Here is a 23716-nt window from a genome sequence, read left to right on the forward strand (position 1 = left end):
CTGCAACAAGGAACAGATTTAAGGAGTATGGTTTTCTGTAAGGGGATACCAACCAAAGTGATCCAACATATGGCAACAGTTACTGAGGAGCCCACAACTAAGCCAAGAATTTCAAGTGGCTGCAAGACCTTTACACTACCAAAACCACCATTTGTCTCTTAAACAACACAGAAGACCCAAAGAGTACTTAAAGCCACCCTCACATTCCCCAAACTGTGCTTAAGAACAACGAAGGCTACTTGCCTTGCTGCCAGACAGGCAGGTTTAACATGAGAGAGAAAGACACACTTGGTGCAATTTAGAGCACAGATACACTGAGAGAATTTATACAAAATGTGAATTTTTATCACACAGGCACCCACAAGGGAATATCCATTGCAAATACATCTGCTGTGGTGTTCTGAGAATTCTGATCTTGCTGCAGTAATCTATTTATGTATGTCAAGAAAAATAGGAATATATTAGTACAAGAAGGTGGTAACATTATTTTCTACTGTTAATGGAAAGACTGAACCTTATTTTCTGGAATGGATGTAGTCACCTTGATTTCCCAGGTAATACTGAATTTAAGCAACCAAAACAGCACAGGGTTTTTAATGTTAACAATGAAGGTACATTCTTCCAATAATAAATCTTCACAATGCAGACATATTTTGGATGCTCAGTCTAGCTCAGTACACTCAGCATAAGTTACAGAATTATAGCTCACTCCTCTCTACAGACAGTGAGAGTTTTATCTCAACTGTGTGGCTGCTTTCAGTTCAAACAAGTTAGTTTGCAGAGTGCAGTTCATTACATGTTATAGCTGCCTTCTGATAGCCTAAATTATTTTGCAGCTTGGTTGGTTTTTGTCTGTGTAGTAGAGTTATAAACACTAGAGCAAACTACAGTACAACTGAGATGTGTTCTAGAAGCAGGTGGAACAGAAACTTAATCCACATTTTGGCAGAGAGAGAGAGAGAGAGAGATGTTACCAAAATCATACCTAAAACTGGGAAATACTGAAGAGCCTAGAATTGTATTTCACTTTTAACAAAGAGCTGTTTGAGGAACTAAATATCTACGGCAGGATTGAGCATTGCCCTTCATGGTGCTCACAAGCAGTGTAGATGGCAGGAAGGACTTAAAGGCAGAAAAAGATAAAAGTCACAACCATTTATATGTGTAAGTAAGTCTGTGGTAGGTGCATGTTTGGAACTGGAAAAAAAAAAAGAACCCCGAATTCTTTCTATGTTTAATTTTAAATACAATTTTTTAAGGCCTGGACTCAGCTTTACAGGCAGAGGTGTATGAAAAAGGCTCCCAACATCACCCAAACTGATGGAGTCTGTTCTTACACAATACAGAAGTTGGCAGCAGTGTTCCATGCATGAGAAATACAGCTGTATTTTATTCCCTAATGTGGCAACCAAAATGGTAAACCATACCAGCACAGCACAGATGTTTTGGTACATAACCTAACCCAAATTAAATAATAAATATACAAATCCATGAACCAATAAAGAAACCTAATAGCTAATAAAGAAGTAGTGATCCTTCACAGTTATAAGCAGCAAGTTCCTCCTCACCAGAGAGGCCTGGCAGAAAGGGCAGGGGCTCGATCATCTTACCTGTGTGTGACCTTACAGAGATGGCAGCTGATCAGCAGCGCTCAGTACTGAGTGTGCTGCAGATCATGAAACCCAGAGACTGCTGACTGGGCTGTTAAGAATCTGAATGGGCTGTACTTTTGGAAACTCCTGCTACTATATACAGAACAAGCAGCTGTGGTTGTTCATCTTTCAACAGAAACCCAATCCAGGTTACAGAAGGGAAAAAGGCGATTAGGCTGCTGGATCTGGAGCAGCCTAACAAATACATTAATGAAGATGACCTACTTACATTTTTCATTTTAAAGGATTCCTCCTCTAGTCTTTCCACTGCCAGAATGTTTTCAATTGGAATGCTACACAGAGGGTGATCACCTGCAGAACACAGACACACAGATAATGAGCCACTTACTCACAACTCATCTTCACCTTTTGCCCTTTTTCCAAGGGCTAATTCAGTCTCTTTGAAGATCATTTTGACTGCATAAGAAAAGAGGGAAAATCTTTCACTCTGCAGGGATTTGCTAGCATGGTCCTTAAGTATTATCTTAAGCACATTTCTCTTTTCAGCTGCACTACCTTATGCTAGCAAACCTCTTAGAAACTGATTACTGCAGCAGGACACGGTATATTTACTGCAAAGGTGACAATGAAATAAATCATTCCTGTCAGCTGAACTGAACTAGTGGTGATGCAAGATGTCAAAGCTGAGAGTGAAATAATGACTGGCATGATCTGAACACACTTCCTTATCTTTCTTCCTTCCTATGTACTTACATGATGGAAGGAAGTGGTATTTGTTGTGTACTACTGAACAGACAGGAACAATTTGCAAAAAAGTAAATCCTTGCTATTAGGCAACATTAAGTGAACACATGTTTTTGAAGTTCAAAGATTGCAGGTGAATTCCTGTCTACTGTATCCAGTTGTGCCAACACGATACAGAATTTATGAGCACATCCTGAGATGCATCTGAGAATGTCCAATACAAACCCAATTTCCAGCTTGAGGTTTGTATGTTTTGTTTCCTAGGACAATCTAGGTAACTGTGAAATCTACAGATGATGTTAATAACTGATATTAGAGAAATATTATCAAATACTTTGCTAACTTACAGGGTATTGTGCTGTCCAAGAAGCTTCTCTAACTGTCAATACAGACACTAAAAGAAGAGCAAGAACATACAGGCTGACAGACATGCCTGCACTGTGTCTTCTACAGTTTCACATCTGGATCTCAGTCTTCTACTCCTACACAATCCTTATGTTTAATCTTTGCTTCAATGTATCAAAACAAGACTGGCAAACCTTTGTTACCTTTGCTTTTCTGATAGGTAAACTCATGGTTTGTCAGGCGAAACCATCTCTTCTTGAAGTTTTTCATACCAAATCGTTTTCTTCCTTGTGCTCTCTTGATCATGAACCTAGTAAACAGGGCACCAATTGTTACAATACATGCCTATGCATGGAGATTTATACATAAATGTGCATACATATAGATATGTTGTAGCACTTGCAAAGCTTTAGGAGGGGATACAGAGTGTTTTCTAATTACTGAGGTCTTTTCTTGGCAAGGAAAAGTGTCACCTTTGGACAGGTTTGGTGCATCTATTAGTTAGGTCTGTCCTTCTTCCAGATCTAGATGAGGGGCAAGACATGTAACTTGACTTGAAGTTAGTTAACTGAGCTGCAGTTTGTGCCCTTTCTGCAGTTACAAATCCAGCTAAATGGTTTCCTAGTACAGCAGAAAAAAGGCAGAACACTGTTAGTACTGCTCTGCTAAGCTCAACCTGTTGACTCTACAAGCTTCATTTATTTTTTTAAGCTGTGAGAAAGCTCAAAAAGTTTAGATTATGTTTAATAATTAAAAGGCAGGTGTAAAGCCTCTGGAGCACAGGGACTGTACCCTTACATGCTTTAATCACTCTCAAGCTCTAGAAACAAAATCAGGATGTTCCACAGCCTCATTTGCAATTGCACATAGATACTGCAGCTGAAATGCAATTTCAGTAACAAAGTGATCTCGTGGCTGGAAGGTACAGCACCCCCACCACTTTTTCAGCAGATCAGGGGTGTTCATTTACTGAGTTGTCAGTTTTAATTAATTTCAAACTTGAATGAGTTTATTGTGAATTAGTTTGCTGGGAAACTGTGATGCATCCACCACTTTCCTAACCACTAAGTCAATCCAAAAGCTTCAATGTGACTTTGGTGACTTCATAGTGCTCAGCATCACATTTGTTAAGATAAAAATGTGTGTCCATATGCAGTAGAGAGTTGATAACAGCTACTCTACACATTACATTAACTATTGTGCCAAATACAGAACTGTATAATGGAGTGGGTAAAAACTACTTACTACAGAGTAGTTTTTGTTAAGTAGGAAGGCACTACACAGCACAAAGAGCACACAGAGAGAACAGCAAATGACCTGGTTTAAGATTTTTCAATAACAGAGCTAAAATGCTTAGAACAGCTAATACTGTTTCTTGCTTCTGGTACCTTCAGTCACAAATAACTACAATACATCTGACCAAACCACAGGTATGTTTAAAGCTCAAACAAAAACACAAGTTCTTTCAGATTTTAACTATTTTGTAACCAGCTGGGTTGGTGCCTGCTGCTCATTCCAAGCTCTGTGTGCAAAAGCTAACAAAGACTGTCTCAGCAGCAGATTTTTTTTTTTTTAAACTGGTTATAGTTACACATCTCTCATTCTTAAAATGGTCAGACAGTTCTGTCTTGGTCCTTATTCTTGGAATACTTGAGAAATATTTAATAACACCATGTGATTCAGGTTGTTACCAGGCCCATTGGCAGTAGCCCTCATAATTCCATGTTAAGGCAAATTTCAAAGGAAGAACTGATACCCTTGGGCAGGACAACATGCTCTTCAAGTTAGTTTCTAGCCCTTCTCATGCCAACACTTAAAGGTGACTTAAAATTGCAAACTCCTACAGAGCCTCCCTTCTTTGGAAAAGGCAAACTCCATATGGCAGAGCTAAGAGCACATTTCTGATTAAATTCTTCATAGGAGACATAGCCAAGAGAAAAATGTGCTTTTATTTTCCAGAGATAGGTGACTAGCATTCAAAGTCACAGAAGTTATAAGGTCAACTTCTTTGTTTCTAGCAATTACAGAATAAATGAGAAGTCAGAGCAAATGGAAGCACAAAGGAGAAAAAGTCCAAGATTAAATCCATTTCAGTACAAGGTGGTTGGAGATACTGTTTCTATTCATGTTTATGGTAGACCTGAATCTGGATCCACCTCAGCTTTGCTTGGAAGTACTGACATGCCCTTTTCACCACCAACAAAAATAATAGTTCTCCTTTTCATTCTCTTCCTTTTGGAAAGAACCAGGCAGGCAGCTGTTGAGCAGTGATGGCATGATTGATGTCAGCAAACCCAAGTGCCAATGACTAATCTTTTCATTCAAAAGTACTTATGCTCTAGCTTTCCATTTGATACTCTTAATAGAGGTAAAGATAGATTAAAAACACAAAAGCAAGGAAACATATTGCAAAGGCAAATAGAAACCTCACTAAACAGCCACTCAGTCTGGAAAAGAATCAAATCAAAGGCTGTGAGAAGTCCCACAACAAAATATGGCAATAATGCAAAATGTAAAAAAAAAAAAAAAAAAAAAAAAAGACTGCTGAAGGCCACTTCTTAACCTTGAGAATAATTTCCAATAATATTCCTACTAATTAAGAAGCACCTAGAAAATGCATGGTCTCTTCCTCACTCTCAATAAGTTCTTCAGGATCCATACAGTGCTTCTTGGTGCCCTGCCTAGAGATAGAAATTCTTTATTCTCTATTTACAGCAGGTTTTTTTTTTAAAGGAAAATAAAATAAAAGGTCAACATCAAGAAATGGGTAACTAAATGTTCTGTGCTGGGTTTACACAGGCATTTCAGAATGGTTAAACAGAGTACTTCCTCCCCAAAGTTAAGTCAGACAAATCTACTGCTGCAAAGGACATGCTGTCAGCCAGTAGCTACAGCAAAGCAGCAACTGCCTCTACCATCTTACCTGCATGAACTATTACCATCAACTTTCTTTACTGTTAGTTTAAGAGTCCTTACAACAGCAGCCACAGGCCGAGCAAGAAAAGACAGAAAAATATCAGACAGGAGCAAAAGAAAGACAGAGGCAGAAAAAAATGTTTTACAGTTAGAGGGTAAATGCTACAAATTATAAATTTATTTTGAAAACCAAAAGGATGATAAATGTACAGAATTAAATCAGACAAAACTGCTTCTAAGGACAGAGGTTTATCAGAGAAGTGAACTGTCAAGGTTAAATAGAAGAGGTAGTCATGTTTTCACTGAAAATGTAGGTTTTGCATTACTTCAAACAATGATGAGGGCTAACTTTCAAACAGTATTTGAGCTTACTGAGCTCTGACAAATTTGGATTTTTTTCCTTTCTTCCTCTCAGCTCAAAGAAGCTATTTCTAATGTGCACTTAGATGATCTTAACAACCCAGTTTTGTAACAAAAAATGCCAACAATTGGTATCTGAAACTAAGACAGCATATGGAACATACTTCCCAAAAAAGGAAAGGTACTGAAACTATAAACTGCTCCAAGTGCATGTCAAATTTTCCTTGAAATGCCCATGATAATAGTTAGCATATGTATCTCATAGGGCAGCAAAAGCAAGTTCTGTTTGCAGGCTTTGCTCTCATTAAGTTATTCAGTATCTCTCTTCACAGTCTTCCACTATCTTCGCAGTGAAATTTTACAGCTTTTATTCACTAGAATTCAGGAAGAAGATCCCAGCTTGATTTTAATACAATGCTGAGTTTATTTTGCCTTAGCTAAGCTATTTCAGTTCTACAGGCTTCTCTTTCCTCCACTTATTTCAAAACACATTTATATTAAGATGTTTAAACCAAATGAAAATATGTTCGAATCAGCTATAGCACCCACAGAGAGCAGAAATTGCAACACAAGAATTCTCCTACATTCCTCTCTGATTGCATGATTGGAATAGGAGTGGCAGAAAAAGAGATGGCTGCCTTAGAATGGTAGTAAGCACACAAGTGGATGGTTTTGTTGCACATGCATACTTACCCTTCTTTAAGCAATATAGGCTGCTCTATGCTCTTGTGATCTCTTCTTCCTGAAGATGAAATTAGATCTAGAAACTAAAAGGTGAACAAAAAGCAGATGTAAAAATGGCAGGACCGCACTACCCAAATTAAAATCTTTCAGCATTTGCACAGCACAGAGCTACGAGAGTTATTTGTAAAAGAAGTTAAACAGAAGGTAATGGCAGAAGCTTGAGGAATTTGGGAGGTTTCCTGGGTTGTAACATAAAAATAGCACAAATGCTCTCAAGCAGTAGAACTGCAGAGGCCCAATACTTCTTGTGCTTCTCTTTTGTTTTATGGATCTTTCACTTTCTTTTGGACGAAGCAGTTTTCATCACAGATCTGCAGCATTCTACAAAGTACACACATCTCAAAAGCTCTAAGCAGCAGCTTGTCAATCCAACCTATTTATTAACTAGAAATAGATGCAAAGAAGTGTTAAGACTGACATGTGTATAATTTCATAAAAGTTTCTTGAATATTAGTTATCAGGAGTCTGCTTTTCTCAACATACCTCCTGGTTTATCAACAGTATATTGCTTTCTAGGATTCAACTTCAACAGCACAGTAGGATTTTTAGAACCTTCACATGTATTACTTACATTTTTTACTGCATCTGCATATTTCTGTTCATTGAAATAGTCATAAAATGTAGCCATGTAAGATTCCTTGAAATTGGCCTGAAATACAAAGCCAAAACCATGCATATCATCATACAGTTTATACAGAAAATATTATTGTTAATAGCATCAGGTCAGGAGGAAAACCACTGCAGACAGACAGGGCTTTTTTTTCTTGCCAGAAGTAAAATAAGCAAAGTGCTACTTTCATGTTATACAGCACACATTCAGTAGTACCAAACTTTTATTTCAGAGAGGCAGCAAAATGCGTTTCGTATGTTCAGTTACTACAGTTAATAAGGCATTCTTCAAATGCTTCCAAATTCTGCTTTGGTTTTAATTTTTCCTCCTGACAATAAGTGTAAGAAAAGTAATTCTGCTGTCTTGAAGGAATCACAGTCACCTGTGTGAATCCTAACAAGACCCCAATCACCCCAAATTACCACCAGCTATAGCAGTGTGGTGCCTTAGGTACACTTATTTCAATCAAACATCCAGAGTATGGGCATCTAGCTCTAATGTCACCGCTGACAGAAAACTGAACTGCTATGAAAAGGAAAGCATAGCCCTTTCCTTTACTGGGTGACTTTTCTCAGTTGAGTTTTAAAATGCTGAAACAATCTATTGAGCCCTGTAGAGCTGCTGATCACGTATCACAAATAAGTAGAAAACTTCACAAGTTCTCCTGAGCATTGTCTTTCTTCCAAAGGAAGGAATGAAGAGCTCTGAAACAGACTTCTAGATTGGCAACACAATTTTGCTTTACTGAAATCTAGATTTAGTTTTCTTCTAAACATGAGAGGCTTATAATCAAAGCAATCATAACCAGTTTTGCATGAGCCTAGTGCAACTCAAGCATTTTAAAGGCTTAATTAAAATTAATGATAAAAGATTTTAAAAATCACTTTCCTAAATTAAGTCATCAAATGAAAATAGCATACTTACAGATTTAGATTTTGATAAGCTGCCTAGTGTTTGAATGGTTTTAGAGATAAGTGTCAAAGTTCGAGAAGTCTGAGGATCCTAGGAAGGAGAACAATATTACATGGAATAGCTATTTAAAATAATGAATAGAGGAAGATAAACTATATTTCTTCTTTCTTATTTCACTTGCAGAAGAGTAACAAAAAATTGGAAAAGACCCTCAATAAAACAGTGCAGGAAAAAAATTTGCTTTTATATTAAAAGGTTTTTTGCTTGTAAGCCATCATGCTCCATAGCTTCAGAGATCCAAAGGCAATCACTTACAAAACAAAAACAAGGCTGTCCACATCCTTCCCACTCCCAATAAGAACAACTACTAGAAGCCTGCCATATGTTGTTTAACATCCAAAATATTTCCATCGTTGCTGCCAATCAAGCCAGCACTAATGTGATGTGGCAAGAATGAAGCAGTGGCCCTTTTTTCCACATCAGCTTAGACCATCTACCTTGTTTGTCCTTAAATGTCACTCTTCTTCCAACATCTCCCAAGTTCTTCACATGCAAAATCATTCAACATATGCTTCATATCCAAGACAGATATAACAGATCTTTGAACTAACAAAGGTACTTTTCCTGAAGGCTATTAAAAGAACTGAAGAAAGAATCTCAACAGAGAGACTCTGGTGACAGAACCATAAACACAGCTAGAAAAAAAAGATACAGTACTTACTGGATGGTGTGGTGTAAGCTGAAAGAGGTTTGGAGAAAGAATGGCAGGAGCAAAGAACCTCAGGAAAATAAAGCTGCTGACAGCTGTGTACCTTACATCTAGGTCACCTATTAAAAAAGAAAAAAATACCTCTACTCAGCATTTCAATAATCCTTCCTGAAAAGCCTCATGAAATTATCAGAGCCTTGAGAGAGCTAACTCCAGCATGTGCTGGATAATGTATGTATTTGCGAGTTACAGGATTAACTGATGACAGAGGATTTGGAGCCAGAGATCAGCTAGCCTAACCCAAGGAAACGTCAATGAGAACCTCTTTAAAAAATAACCAGGTTCATAACATAAGCTGCAAGAACACCATTCACTTTTCCACCACACAGGGAATTTCACAGACATCTGCTATTCCATATATGCACTGAATTATGATGAATAATTTACACAGTTTATGAAATGTTCAGCACAGAGGCCAAGTCTCAGTTACCTACTTATAGCCCTGAGCACAAGTGTTGCACAGACTCCTAATGTGTCTATTCCAGCTGGCAGTTACAAAAAATACATTTTATGTATTTATTTAAACATAAAGAGCACAACAGCACAGTCTATGGTTTTCCGCTTGAGCTTGCCTACTCCAAAGTGACTATTTAAAAGCTGAACTCATATTGCTCTCTCTAAAACTTCCCTACTGTAATCTGCTTCCCATCATGAAAATACATAGCTTGGTTGTTTTGCTTAATTCTGGTTTTACATTGCCCACTTACTCTCACAGAGTCAAAACAGCTAAGAGGACTGGAAAGAGCTGTCTCTTGACAGCCAGAAAACCTTTGCAGCACATGGGATCCTAGAGCAGTGAGCTTGCAGTAACTCCAATTTATAGACTGGCTTTTATTACAGATTTTATTACATATAAGCAGAAAATAATTCCGCTGCATGGAATGTGCAGAATGAGCCATTACAAAATCATGAATATTTGAAAATTGAGTATGTGTGGTGGTTTGACAGGAAATATGTTTTTTGGGATGCTGTGGTTAGGCCAATGGATGTTCAGATTTTAATATTGGCACCTAATGTGGCCATTGGGACATTGGATCCGCCTCTGAGCACACGGGGTTAAAGCAGGGCTCTCCCCTGGGAGGCTCTCCTGGGTGCCGATCAGGGAAAGGTTCAGAGCTGCCCTGCGCGGCTGCGGGCTGGGCGGGGCAGGGGCAGCCATGGGGCTGGGTGAGGTAGGCCCAGGGGCAGCCATGGGGCCGGGTGAGGTAGGCCCAGGGGCAGCCATGGGGCCGGGTGAGGTAGGCCCAGGGGCAGCCATGGGGCCGGGTGGGGTAGGCCCAGGGGCAGCCATGGGGCCGGGTGAGGTAGGCCGGGCCTGGGCAGAAGGGAGGGGAAGGCCCCTGCAGGATGGAAGGGTGGAGGAGCACTGAGAGGAATCGGGCAGCCACCCCCCCGTCCAGGAGAGACGGAGAGAGACCCTGTGCCTGTGCTTGTGCCACCTTGAAATTCAATAGTGGCCAGCCGAGAAGGAGAAGGGGGGGTGCGGTGAGAAGGTGCCCGGCAGGGCAGCCGTGGGAGTTCTGGACAGACAGAGCCTCAGATTTTTAACCCTTTTCTTGGATGATGGAAACCTTACAAATGCTAATCCTCCTGGAGCTGAATGAGAAGAGAGATGAGATGAGATAAGAGGAAATGGGCCACGAGAGAAATAGAGAAGAACTCGGGTAGAAGAGATGATGGAGTAGCTTATGCTGGACTCTTTGTGTGTAGCCATGGACAGAGCCATGTTTCCTTGTGATACAGAGACTGCATCTAGGGGGAGGCAAAGCCTCAGGACCAAGAGGGTTTGGTGTGGGTACCCCTCGGCCCCAGGGGGTGAAAAATATGGGGGGACAGATGTCCCAAAGTTGAGACTGTGCCTTTTTGGAGTGGGACAAAGCATCCTTAAAAGTCGACCCTAGAAGCAGCTCTGGTCTGTGTTCAGTGGTGAGAGCGCTGGACATGAAAGGAAGAGGTCACCATTGGCACAAGAAGGACTCCTTCTCCTCTTGATGAAGTGAGGATTGAGTATTCTGAAGGGTGGTGCCGGACCGAGAGTCAATGATGTGGGGGATGTATTGTATTGGGAATTTGGTGGGGAGGAGGAGGAGGAGATGTATTTGTGAAGTTTTCATTTTCCTTGTGTGTTTCTTTTTTTTTCCCTTTCTCTTGTAGTTTAGTTAATATTTTTTTTTTCCTAAGTGGGAGCCTGCTTTGCTTATTCCTGGTCACATCTCACAGCAGAAACCAGGGAGAGAGTATTCTCATGGAGGCACTGGCATTGTGCCAGTGTCAAACCATGACAGTATGCTTTGCAAATACTGAACCTATAAATGACCGTCATAATGATCTTATAAAATGCTGTTTTCCTTAGAAAGATGTTTAAGAAAAAACTCCAATCATCATCAAAAATCATGTTCCTTTGTGGAATGAATAAATGATGCAAAAACAGCATTAACATACTGCAAATATTATTTTGTATAAGCTGCTGTTCACATACTAAATTCAATAGGGCTTATGCAGACTGCTAGACTACACCTACATTTAAAAGCTATCAGTTATGTAAAATAAAATTATATATATAAACTCACCTTGAAAACGTTTGGCAGCTGATTCTCTCAGTGAAAAGAAAATATCACACATCACTGTAGGACAGCTTACACCAGATTTTGTAATTACAGTGAAAATGCGATCAACATACTGCCTCAGATTTTCCTGAAAAAATACAAAGATTATGACAAAATTAGTATAATTTTTTGCTGTGCAAAGTGGCACTATTCCTGGTTTTATTCATAGTGGCATCATTAAAAGATTCCCACTTTCAACATTATACACTCGAAAAACAAACTCTCACTCAATTATACTGTTTGGGAAATGCACATATTCAAGAAGAGTAAAAATATCATTCCTATTAAACCAAACATTAAATGATGCAGCAGTATGGCAAATCATTCCTTCCTCTAGCACTGTTTACTACATCATCAGCAGAATCATGGAATCATTAAAGCTGGGAAAGATCTCAGATCATTGAGTCCTACAGTTAACTCAGTCCTGCCAAGTCCACCACATCCCCAAGCCCCTTGTACATTTCTAGGGAGGCCAATTCCACCACTTCCTTCAGCAGCCTGTTCCAGTGCCTGACCAACCTTAAGAAACTTTTCCCCAATATGCACTTTAAGCTTCCCCTGATGCAGCTTGAGGTCTCTTCTTCTCATCCTGTCACTTGGGAGAAGAGGCCAACCCCCAGCTTGCTACAACCTCCTTATAGCTGAAGAGAGAGGGATCTCCCCTGAGCCTCCATTTCTCCAGGTTAGCCACAGGCTAAGTTATCCTTGTCCTCAGGGCAGCAGGAGAACTCATTAGCTTTCTACAGGTATTGCATTTATAGCATAATGTAAAGCTGTTGTGAAATAATTATAAGGGTGGTGTCAAGAAATCTTACAGTGCATGTTAATGAATGACAAAATTATTTGCAAGATCAAACTTCTGAGGGCCTCAGTTAAACTTGATGGCATAAACAGAGACTGTCTTCAAAATCTAATGCATACCCTGTTATTTTCCAGGTTTTCACCATCTTTTAATTTCACAGGATCAATTTCACAAGGTTTATGGACCTGACAGATCTGGAAAAAATACATAGTTAACAACTGAAATATAAATTTATCTACAAGTACAAAAAGTTTTGTAAAAAGCTTAATCTGTTAGCTTTTGAGATGAGACATAAAAGGCAAAAGTCAACTTTATAAACAGTATTTTCTTTTAACAACAAAGGTAAATTATGTGTGATCTTTATTTTTTTCCAAAAAGCAGCATTAATTCTTTCTACCTTTTCCTTCAACTGAAATGTAGAACTGTTCTTTGGACTTTCTCAAGCAAAGCCCTATTTTTTTCCAAAACAGTCAACTTTGAAAGTATATCCATATTCTTTAAAACTTGACATTCTCTGATGAAACATTAAGACAAGAACAGCTGAAGAAATTGTCAAATCATTTAAAGGAAGTCTGTGGTCTGAAAGTATTGCCCAATTACAGCACTAAAATACCCACACCCACTGTTCTGGACTGTAGAGATAATAAACCATTGTTCCAATATGTGCATCACATGCACAGTTATCTAAGAATAACTGCATCCCTTTAAACCCACTGGATGAAATGCATTATTTATAGCTTCACAATAGCTTTCTATTGGATATACTATTTATTAATTTCTCAGAAACAATATATGCTAGTTTTTATGAAACAGGGTAATGTGGCTTAATAAATAGAAATTTTACTTTTCCTTTAATGCAATCCAACTGTTTCTGAATTGGGGAACTCAGCTGTGGCTAACCTAACAAACAGGATTTTAATGCAGAAACAAGCTATTAATAGCTATTAAACATTATTCTTACAAAGTGTTCTTAAAATGATAAGTTATAAACAGTATTTGTTTCCTGAAGGCCTTTACAATGATATTTTACCAAAAAACAGTCTGAACTGTTCTTACCTCATCTATAATTGGCTTTAGTGTAACTTGCAGATAATGCATCCCTGCCAGTTTCATTGTCTCGTCAATGCACTTGGAAGTTAACGAGTTTCCTCTGAAAATGGTGTTCGGGTCTCTGGAAGTGAACAGTTTTCTGTAATTTAGTCTCTTTGTAATGAACTGCTAATACATGGTAGTAAAAGCAGCAGTGAAAGGTCACAGAATTCTAGGTTTGAATACACAATCAAAACCTCCCTTTGACACCAGCCTGCCATTAAATGTAGTCATGCAGCATTTAGTGCACTTCAGGGTCTAACAGAAAAGCAGCAGCCTTGGAAAACTCAGAGGGACTACAGATCTTCATTGCATTAGCATTGTGTGCTCAGTGCACTATCCTAATACACAGTGACACACAGGCTCAAATCAAAGAGGTCTACAGCACAAATCTGGGAAACACATCTGTTTTCACATGCTACTGTAGAACAGTGCTAATTTGAGTAAGGGAAAGAGGCAGTGACTTTAGTCTCACAACTACGCTGGACATTGCACATGACCTACTACTTGCCCCTACAAAATAAGTACTTGTGAGCTGGGAGGAAGAAGAAAACACAGGCTCCAATGGCACTGCCATATTTTCTAAGGGACTTAAGAGCACTGTTCTGTGATAACACAATGCAGACCCCAGTTCAGACCTGATAACTGTGAGGCAAGGTAGCATTTTTCAGACTCTCAGGTTTTCCTAAATATATCTTGCACAGAACTCATCTTGTATTAGACACACAGCCTCTGTGACTGATAAAGCTTCAGCCAACTCCTCTATTATGTACCTGTACCTCCCTGTTCAGCAATTTACTTTATGCAAATAGGTACATAGCCAATGATCTCATCTACAATATGTATCTTTGCTGCTTTTTTATCAAACTAACATGACTAACTAGGGATCAGCAAGTTTCCTCATGCTACAGCAAACCATGCTGTTTCAGTCAACCTGAGTTCAGAAAAAAATACACCTATGGACAGGAAAGAAAACACTTGATCCCTCAGACACTCTGAAAAGAGCCAACCCACACAAAGACTTTATTTTGTACTAAGCAAGTTTACAGTCAGTATCTCATTCCACTTGACTCCCAATTGTCTCTTCTACTGTTAGTCAAGAGCATGACTACACAGGCAGAAGGACTGTGGCAGCAAATATTCTTTAGGAACTGCTTGGTATGAACACTAGATCCTACACTACTGAACTATCAGCACACCAGTAAGTCAAACAAGGAATTCAAAAGAAGCAGCTGAAAAAACTCAACTTCATTTTCTGCCCTCCCATCCAAATTCAATCCCATCCTTAATCCTTCACCCTCTAACTGGGATGACTAGACACACAGCTTGCCTTAAATATTTATGATTAGGAAAAAACTTGCTTGTTGTTTTGAGCAAATTCAACAAACACTCAGCACTAAATGATTTATTAGCACACAATAAAGCTGAAATTATTTCATATGAACAGCTGAAGGTAATGTAGAATTTCAGTTATCATATATACTTAAGACTGAGTAAAAATCCCTGCTCTCACATGTTAGAATAGTCCTGCAAATAATTTCCACAAAAAAAGATGGGAACTCCTCCTAAAGGTCAAATTAACCAGATCTTGAAAGCAGTGAAAGAATTTAGAAAGAACTCTACCACACAGCTAGGAAGAAGAGGAATGACCCCAGCATTTTCTTCTGAAATTGCCTATGTCTAGAAACTGAGTGGAGGATTCTAGCACTAGCCAATGCAGTTAGGTATTTTTGACAGCAGTTTATTTTTGGTACTTACTGAGTTCTCTTCACTTCAGCATTCGCAATGGCACTTATGAAAGGCACAATTCTGCCATAGTGTAAGAAAAGCCTGACCAGAGGTATGGCCGCTTCCTGCTTTTCTCTGCAAACTTCACCCAAAATATGTGCAGCTGATGCTGAAACAGGCTGAACAGTGGAAGATAAAAACTTTGAGAAATCCTTCCAGAACAACCATTTTTTCTTTCTATTCCCATTAGTTTCTTAATGCAGAACCCCCCACAGCAGTTGCAATGGCCAGTTACCCAAATGTCTGTATATAATGTGGGTGGATGCCACATCCCAGTTTTTGTGGGCTGTAAGTTCTGGTCACAAGAGGGCAGCAATTAAAAAACTACTACAGTACAGTCTCTTCTTATCTCCCACATTTTTAATGGCTGTCTTTTCAGTAAATGCCACTTGCCTGAGAAGCAAGTGAAGAGAAAGAAACTCTATCTAATCCTTTGCAATTTCAAGTCCCAGTGAGTACAGAGGGAGTTTTTTTAGTGAAAAAACAAAAGCACCAATACAACTGTAAAAAGTACACATAAGGGGGAACATGGTCCAAATCTCTGATGTTTCAAGATTAGTTTTTGGTTTGGGTTTTTCCCAATTATGCAAAAAAACCTGCTCCTGTCCAGTAAAGGTAAACAATTGAAATTAAAAAATCACCAAGAATGTGCTGCTGCTAAAACCACTGTGTTCCTGGGTCTGCCTTCACCCACAGAATGCAGATAAAGATCTCTGCAAGGACTGAAAACAAGCACAAGGGACATGCAGAGCTTAACAAGGCTCTGAGGTCTGAAAAGGAAGAGCTGACCTCTCTGGTAATTACACAACTATGGTGTCAGCAAGATAGTGACAAATCTTCAGAGAGTCCTGTGAAGATGATCTGCCAGTAAACAACAAACAACACAAGCAAATTACCTCAACATCTGCAGATTTTAGCAGGACGTCTCGCAGAGGACTGTAATAGTCTGAGGAAAAAACATGGTCCTCAGTATAAACCACATTTAACCTTAAGGAACCGAGGTCATCAGGCTTCAATGACTTGTTACCATTATCTCTGGGCTGCAGAAAATACCTGATATGCAAAAAATAGGACAGAAACTTAGTGCTGAAACACAAGATTTTCTCAGGGTATATATGAGCATAGAGAAACTCTACAGATACACAAAGTATTTATATATGTATCAAACTCTTGAGAGTTCTGAATCAGACTTCTTAATTAAGTTTGCCAGTCTGTTTTGCACCAACTGCAACATGGGAAGTTCTGAACACAAAGATTTATGTAGATATGATTAAAAACCCACACACTAAAACCATAGCACTGCTGATGAACTGCAGTAAATAATATAAAAACAACATACTAGAACTCCCACACGCTACAGAGAGGCAGACTGAAACCTCTAATCACATTATCAAAACTTCTTGTTCTTACACTTGCTAAGATTACTTTGGCTTGCTTACAAAAAAGATACAAATTAAATCCATTTAAACTTTATCACATAGCAGTAATACTCTTAAGTCTTCAGAGCAGACATATGTTTCTACTTATTCTCCAAAAGAAAAATGTCAAATACCATGCTTCATAAGAACTGGACTGTCGGAGAAATTTCAAAGGGAGTCTCAGCTCTCCTAGAAACTCGTCACCAAACTTCAAGTTACTGGCATTCCAAAGATCAACCCTGTAATAAAAACAAATAATTTAAAATACTATTAAGAAATTAAAATAATACTAATAAAAAACCTCAACATTTTTTCCAAATTTGTTTTTCCAATTTGTTTTTCCCCTGAAGTCTAGGAGTTAGAAAGACTTGAAATTGTACAGCAATCATTTCCAAATAGCAAAGAGATAACCTTACCTTAGACTTCTGAAGCCTTACAATTCACCTCCATAAAACATCAGTGAAAAATATAATTCAGATTAACTTTTCTCATCTGTTCTGTTTCCACTGTCCATATTGATAAAGATTGAGATGGCTCTCTGGCTACCCCAGATAATGGAAAAATACAGGTAAAATGGACACCAGGGGAAAAAGCACAAAGTTATTTAAGGATTACATATTGTCAGTCCCTGTCTAATTTGGGATTACTAACAGCTAAGTGGCAGTTTTACAGAATTAGTTTTACACAATTTTTCCCCATTTCTAGCTCTTAGCAGGACTCCTGTGTCAAGCATACATACTTATGGCACCTAAACTGGTTCTGTAGAGTTAAAGCTGTAGGATATTTCTACCATTCAGTAGAATCTGTGTACTGGCTGAAGCTTACACAAATTTTGGCACTTGGTCCCACACATTTGGGAAGTTCTGGTATCTATCTGTAGATGATCCTTTCTTTCTTTTCATATGCTCTTCAACATCTGGATGGAAAACAACTGCACTGAGACTCAAAGCAGAAGTACTGGTGTCCAACCCAGCATGTAGGTTAATGCTACCATACCCACCTTGAGGCAAGGGTTTCAAACTCCAGGGTATTTGTTTCTGTATGTATTTTAAGGTTTTCTCTAAGAGCTATTTTTGTTAAAAAAAAAGATCAGCTGACTATTTTGCAGCTAAGTGACAGCTTGAATGTGCCTTAAACTTTTGGGGGGAAAGATGGTACATGGAAAGAAATGCAAGCTTTCAACTAATGCCAATTTTTAGAAGAGCAACTTTAACTTTGATAAGGTGCAAAGGCATCCAGTTGTGGATGTATTTACACAACCCTCCTGGTGCCAAGCAAGTCACAGCAGACTGGCCAAGGAACAGATGTTGACAGCCCTGTTAAAGGTTTATCCTATCTTATGCAAGCACAGAATGTGTTACTTTTAAATCCTCTGAGCCTTGTATCTCTCAACAGTGTCTCCTGCATCAGCTGTCATACACTAGACACACCATCAGCTCACACTCCATTCCTGCTAGGTAAAGTTCTTTGGACTCTGATAATTTGGACTATTTCTGCATGGCAAGAACTCTCCAAAAGGAAAAAAACTTCTTTGAAAATTCGACCTTTTCTCTCCTTTCTTCATATTTGATGGGTTATTATCTTGCAAACCAGTTCAGACAGCTAAAAAGCAGCTTCAGGAGGAGAGGAATCTTTAAGCCTATTTACACAGCCAAACTTAAAATTTACCAAGTATTTACAGGCTACTGGTTTCTAGTTTATCCAAACTCATTTAAGATACCAACTACCAATATCATTTTCAAACACAGACAACTAAAGGGTTTCCCCAAAGTTGCAGAAAAAAATCAGTGCAAAGGATCTGTACAAGAGGAACTAAAAATTCAAAGTAGATATCCCACTACACAGTAAGCAAAGCAGGCATGCAAATTCTGAAGTTATTGCTTGGTTCTCTTGGGAGTATAAAGAATAAACAGAACTTATTAAAAATGTTAAAATACAGATCTCAGAGTCTAAAAGATCACTGTTTCCCAAGATTTTTAGAAGGCAAAATTATGACAAGTGTTATTCTGAAACTGGTCAGATTGTAGTCAGAGAAAGAAACAAACAGGAGAGAGGGGGAGGAGAAACAATGAATTCACCAGAACATCTGGTCCCCAAGTGTTGATATGCCCTGCCTACAACTTCCTACACCCACTCAAAAAGAGAAAACTTTTCATAGCTTTAGAGAGAAATCATGAGAGACTAAGTCTCCTCTTTACCCTGTGGAATTGTATCTTTCTCAGGAGAGGAAAAAGAAAACAAATCCCCAAACCCATAAATTGTGTGATCTGGCCAGAGGGCCTGGGGGCATTCTGACTCTCACTAAACAGAGCGGAGGAAGTAAACGGGGGTGGAAGGGGAACCCAAGATGGAAACAAAAACACACTGTCCCACAGGGGACAAAAGCTCTAAGGAGAATTTGCCCAACCAAGACTGACACTTTATCTGCTTTTGCCTGTTATTTAAGTGCTTAATCTTTTCCCAACTATTTTGCAAGCTTCTTCTAAAACTATTAATCTGTACCACACTGTGCTGTATTGGTTTTCAGGAATTATAGACTTTTCTGAAGCTCAGCTCCACATCCTTTATTGCTGCAGACGAGTCATTTGTCCAGAAAATATACTTAGCAAGTAAAACAATGGTGTAATTTCATTTAGTCCAGTAGTACAAAATAAGAATAATTGAAATATTAAGCAATACGTAACTGCTGTACACCAATATCTAGCGTCTCCTTCAAAACTATCGAAAAATCTATCAGAGAATCCTAGCTTTCATTTAAAACCAGTGCAAGGCTGGGCACCATGGTTATGAAGACTAGACTGGGCCTTCTGAGACATGGTGTAGTGGCCCAGTTCATCACAGACATCCCCTGGAATATGGGGCATGCTGCTTTGTATCTGCCTACACAAGGCAAAGCTTTGCAGAAATACAGTCTGGTGCTAGGACTGGGACACCTGCTGTGCTGCAACACTGACACCACCAAAGCAGCTCAGCCCTGCACCTGGGCCTTTGCTTTTGCTCCCATGAGTCAGCTGTGGCTTGCCCTAAACCAGCTACCTTGGCACTGCCTGACACAGATGTTCTCTGTGAAGCAGCACAGCTTCTGCCTCTCTCATGTATGAATATATATATTTATGAATAGCTTCCCTTTCCTGCCTCAGAGCCATGGCAAACACAAATCTATCAATGCTCTTGTAGTGCTGTCACACTGCACTGACAGGCTACATGAGCCAGCAGCTGTCGCACCAGAACAGCCCTCCATCCATTCATGAACACAGATGTGTTTGGCTTGCTGGGAATAAGTATTGTTCCCCTTTCCTGGTCTCCCCTCCTTTCCTTAGAGCCAGCTGTGATTCTGAAGGAACTATGGAACCTTCTGGGAGACACCTCACTGCCTCTCTAGCAAGAACATATGGGGAGGGAGGCAGTGCTACTATTCTTCATCCAAACACTACCATAAAGGAGAGGGGAATTTCTCACCACCTGATGCAGAAATAGCAGTATTCATTTACTGTGCACCAGATGGCCCAAGCCTCCAAGTTCCAATAGTATCTGATGGTAAAACACACGTGACACTTTCAACTTTCGCACCTCCTATTGTTTTCTCACTCCTCTTTATACTCATCTGTCCCCACAGACAATGTTGTCTGGCCTCAGCAGGTTTTAAAATAGTACTGAGAGGGTGGCACAGGGTGGGGTGGGATGTTTTTGGCTTTGACATCAGAATTGCTTTTTTCCTGTGCAATTGATTTCACTTTTATCACACCACATCTTGCAATAAAGGGTTAAAGTTGGAAGGCAAAGAGATGAGAAACTGTCTCTGCCCCAGAAAAACTCCTGAGTTCAAGAGTCTCCTTTCAGAGAAGAAGGACCTTATACAGGTTGCTAAAATTAAGTGATAAAAGAAAATATACTCTGTAACTTAGAGCATCACAGAGCCTCTGGGCTGTCCTGGGAAACTGAGGGAGGGAGGAAAGGAGAGCCCAGACACAAAAGGCTGTGCTTAATGACAACTGCACATCAGTATACACACAGTGCACATGAGAAACAAAGGAAAATAATAAGGATCTCTCCTGCATCAGAACCACCACAAATATTCAAGATAGAATCTGCCGGACAGTGGAGGTAAATAAACATACAGATACAGTGACAAAAACTCATCTTGATTTATCAACAGAAAAACCACACTTGCCACTTTGTAAAAACAGGGTCTACTACAAAGTTACACAACTCTGGAAGACAATTTTGTGCTACTAACGCACTTTATATTACCTAATCTCCATTTTGTCCACTTCATCTACGTCTTCAATGTCAAAATGGGATTTCTTGTTGTAGCTACTGGGTCTTGTAACCTAATAAAAAAGAGGAAACTTTTAGCAGCTTGATCTGATACAAAAGTATTCTGATGTCACTTTCACAAAGCTTTGGAAGAGCACAGTATTTTACTATCAGCAGTAACTTCAGTCCTGATACTGAAAACATTCATGTAAGTGAATAAACATGTTGCCTAAACAGACTACTGACTATAAAGTGGTGGTTATACAATCATTTCCAAGAGTAAGCAGATACTCCACACATTTTTTACAGAGAAAGATCATCTTTAATATTACTACAGCACTTTAAGTTTACATTGACAACAGAAAAACACCATTGAAAGGAACACCACTTTCATAATCCATCTAAGGAAAGAAAAGGGCAATTAATATTTGTTTTAAACACAGCTGTACAACAGATGCCCTGAGGCACTTCACAGAGCACAGGGGAGGAACCACAACCACCCTTAAAAACATTTTGTAGTGTATCCAATTAAAATTAGGAAGTTCTTCCTGTCCTGATATCCTGGAAGTTAATTTAACTTGTCCAAACAACAAACACCAAGCAGACCAAGAGACTCTAGCCTGTGTTCTGCATATCAGAATATAGAAGCAGCTGCACAGTTCACCAACCATATTTGCAAGACTGATTAACTGGAAAGCACAGGCAAAGAAAAAAGGAAAAAAGTATAAAGCATTAGCATAGAAAGTTTTTGTAAAAACATTTCTTAAATGTTTGTACAAAATGTTTTTTACCATGACTGTAAGAACAGTTTGGTGGTTGTATTTTTGCCTAGTGTATCAGAAACTTAAGAAAAAGGTTACCCCACCCAGCTGAAACCACAGCAGGAACTGATCAAATGCAAGGGTGTATGATGATGTGTGGGTTCAGCTCTTGGTTGCACACAGAAGCTGAACTTTATTGTATGTTTGAATATGCTTGTGGCTTAATACTCCTCACCCACAAAAACTGGCTTTTATTGTAAACTTGACTATTTGGTTTTGTACTGTACATGAGATGCAAATGGCAATTGAGGGAGGCCATGATACAGTTGCCTAAGTGGAGAGGAACCAGAAAACAATCTTTGGCAGAGGACACTCAGAGCCTTTTTATATGTGTATGTGTGAGGCAGGCAACATTTGCAAAGTGATACACAAGAACTAAAAGATACTACCAGCAGCACTGGAGACCAAATGCTCCAGACTAATGGAATCAAATGCACCTGGTAAGCCCAAGAGCACAGTGGATTTAAACACAGTGTACAACTTCAGCAGTTACACACAAGTTTCCTCACCCTAGCCTTGCAAACACTTCACTGTTTTTGCAAAATATCCTACAGGCCTGCAAATGACGGTTTCTACTACCACTGCGAAGCTTATGGTGGAATTTTTAATAATGAAACAAAATTTTAAGTCTCTTTCTATCTGTAACACAGGACTTGCTACAAAAAGCTGTAGCATAGGTGTAACTTATGGCATGTCCCTTCTAAGTAAACACTTTCTCAGAAGTTTTGCTGGAATCTGTATTTATGACATCTCTCTGTTCACCCATATGACTACTTAGTGTGCACATCAATACTGCTCAGGAGTGGTACTCCAAAAGGGATAGCTGTATGGAACTGGAGATGAGGAACCTCCCAGTCCACAGTGCTAAAGACCCATAGGATTGTGCAATAAAGGGGGCATAACTCTGCTGTGTTGTCCCTTTCACCTGGGAAAGCTGGCAAGCCATTTATCAGCTGCTCAGGTTTTTTTTTGCACATGTAAGTTTACAAACAGGTCCCCAACACTTCCTTCTTGAATTCCTGTAAGAGGACCATTTTCCTGTAGCTGCACACACAGCTCCACACCACACTGCAGCTGAAGCAGTGGTGAAAATGGCTCCTATCAGGTGCAAGTTTCACTCACCACACCCCTCAAATAAGCCCTTCTATTTCCAAAACAAACAATAAGCTATCTTTCACTTAGAAAATTAAATCTGTGTAACTTTTTGGTTGTAGAAAGGAAAGCACCCATTCACTGTCTTTTACAGATCAGCTTCTTCCTAGGAGGCTTGGACAATCACTGTGCTAGCAGGCTGCAGAAAAGCTGATGAAGCTGTTTAGAAGCAGAAAGTGACACCGCTGTCAACAGCATGAATCTCTCAGCTCCACAGGAATTGGAGCACTTCCTTTGCATGCACCAGCCACAGGTCTGCCCACACCTCATTAGTGAATGTATTTACCAGTCACAGCAGTTCTACTGAACCTTGTTCCTTGAAGATGTTCAGCCTGATTTGTACTAACTACTCCCAAAATGACATAAATCTATGATGGCTCTGTCTGCAGAGATATGTTTATATTTCAGAGCTGTGGCTGATTCAGTCATTTCCCAAGCTCTGCTCTTACCAGTACAGAATTCATTTTGCTCTGAGTTAGCAGAACTGTGGCATGGGCTTGAGTTCAGGTTTTATTTTTGCTGGTACTTGCACACAACCCAGCTCTCAGGTAAAGGCAAGCTAAGCAAGCCCCCAGCCCCCTCTCTCTCTCAACTCCAGCTGGAAGATGCTTTGTTTCTCTCCTTCCTCTCCCAGCATGGCACCACCTGCCAAGTTCAGTGTTTAAATACCAAACATTTTCTGTTTCTGCAGCACAGAGAAGGATGAGGAATCAGGTGAAGTTTTTGTGGCTTACAGTCTGAGCTCCTGGACTACATTCTCATTAAAACGT

The 23716-nt window shown here is 39.4% G+C and overlaps 1 protein-coding gene across 1 annotated transcript in view; it reads right to left on the reverse strand.

Annotated features, from left to right (window-relative positions):
* RASA3 (RAS p21 protein activator 3) overlaps positions 1–23716 on the reverse strand; it is a 130063-nt gene that overhangs the window by 7048 nt on the left and 99299 nt on the right. The window contains exons 8-20 of the mRNA XM_036386801.2: positions 20968–21047; positions 16851–16955; positions 16195–16351; positions 15269–15417; positions 13478–13592; positions 12541–12615; positions 11584–11707; positions 8966–9072; positions 8257–8334; positions 7294–7371; positions 6672–6745; positions 2906–3012; positions 1882–1964 (exon numbers count right to left, since the gene is read on the reverse strand). Of these exons, the coding sequence (XP_036242694.1) occupies positions 1882–1964; positions 2906–3012; positions 6672–6745; positions 7294–7371; positions 8257–8334; positions 8966–9072; positions 11584–11707; positions 12541–12615; positions 13478–13592; positions 15269–15417; positions 16195–16351; positions 16851–16955; positions 20968–21047 (1332 nt within the window). The remainder of the gene's footprint in view (positions 1–1881; positions 1965–2905; positions 3013–6671; positions 6746–7293; positions 7372–8256; positions 8335–8965; positions 9073–11583; positions 11708–12540; positions 12616–13477; positions 13593–15268; positions 15418–16194; positions 16352–16850; positions 16956–20967; positions 21048–23716) is intronic.

This window comes from Molothrus ater, chromosome 2 (genome assembly GCF_012460135.2).
Source record: "Molothrus ater isolate BHLD 08-10-18 breed brown headed cowbird chromosome 2, BPBGC_Mater_1.1, whole genome shotgun sequence".
Taxonomy (NCBI): Eukaryota; Metazoa; Chordata; class Aves; order Passeriformes; family Icteridae; genus Molothrus; species Molothrus ater.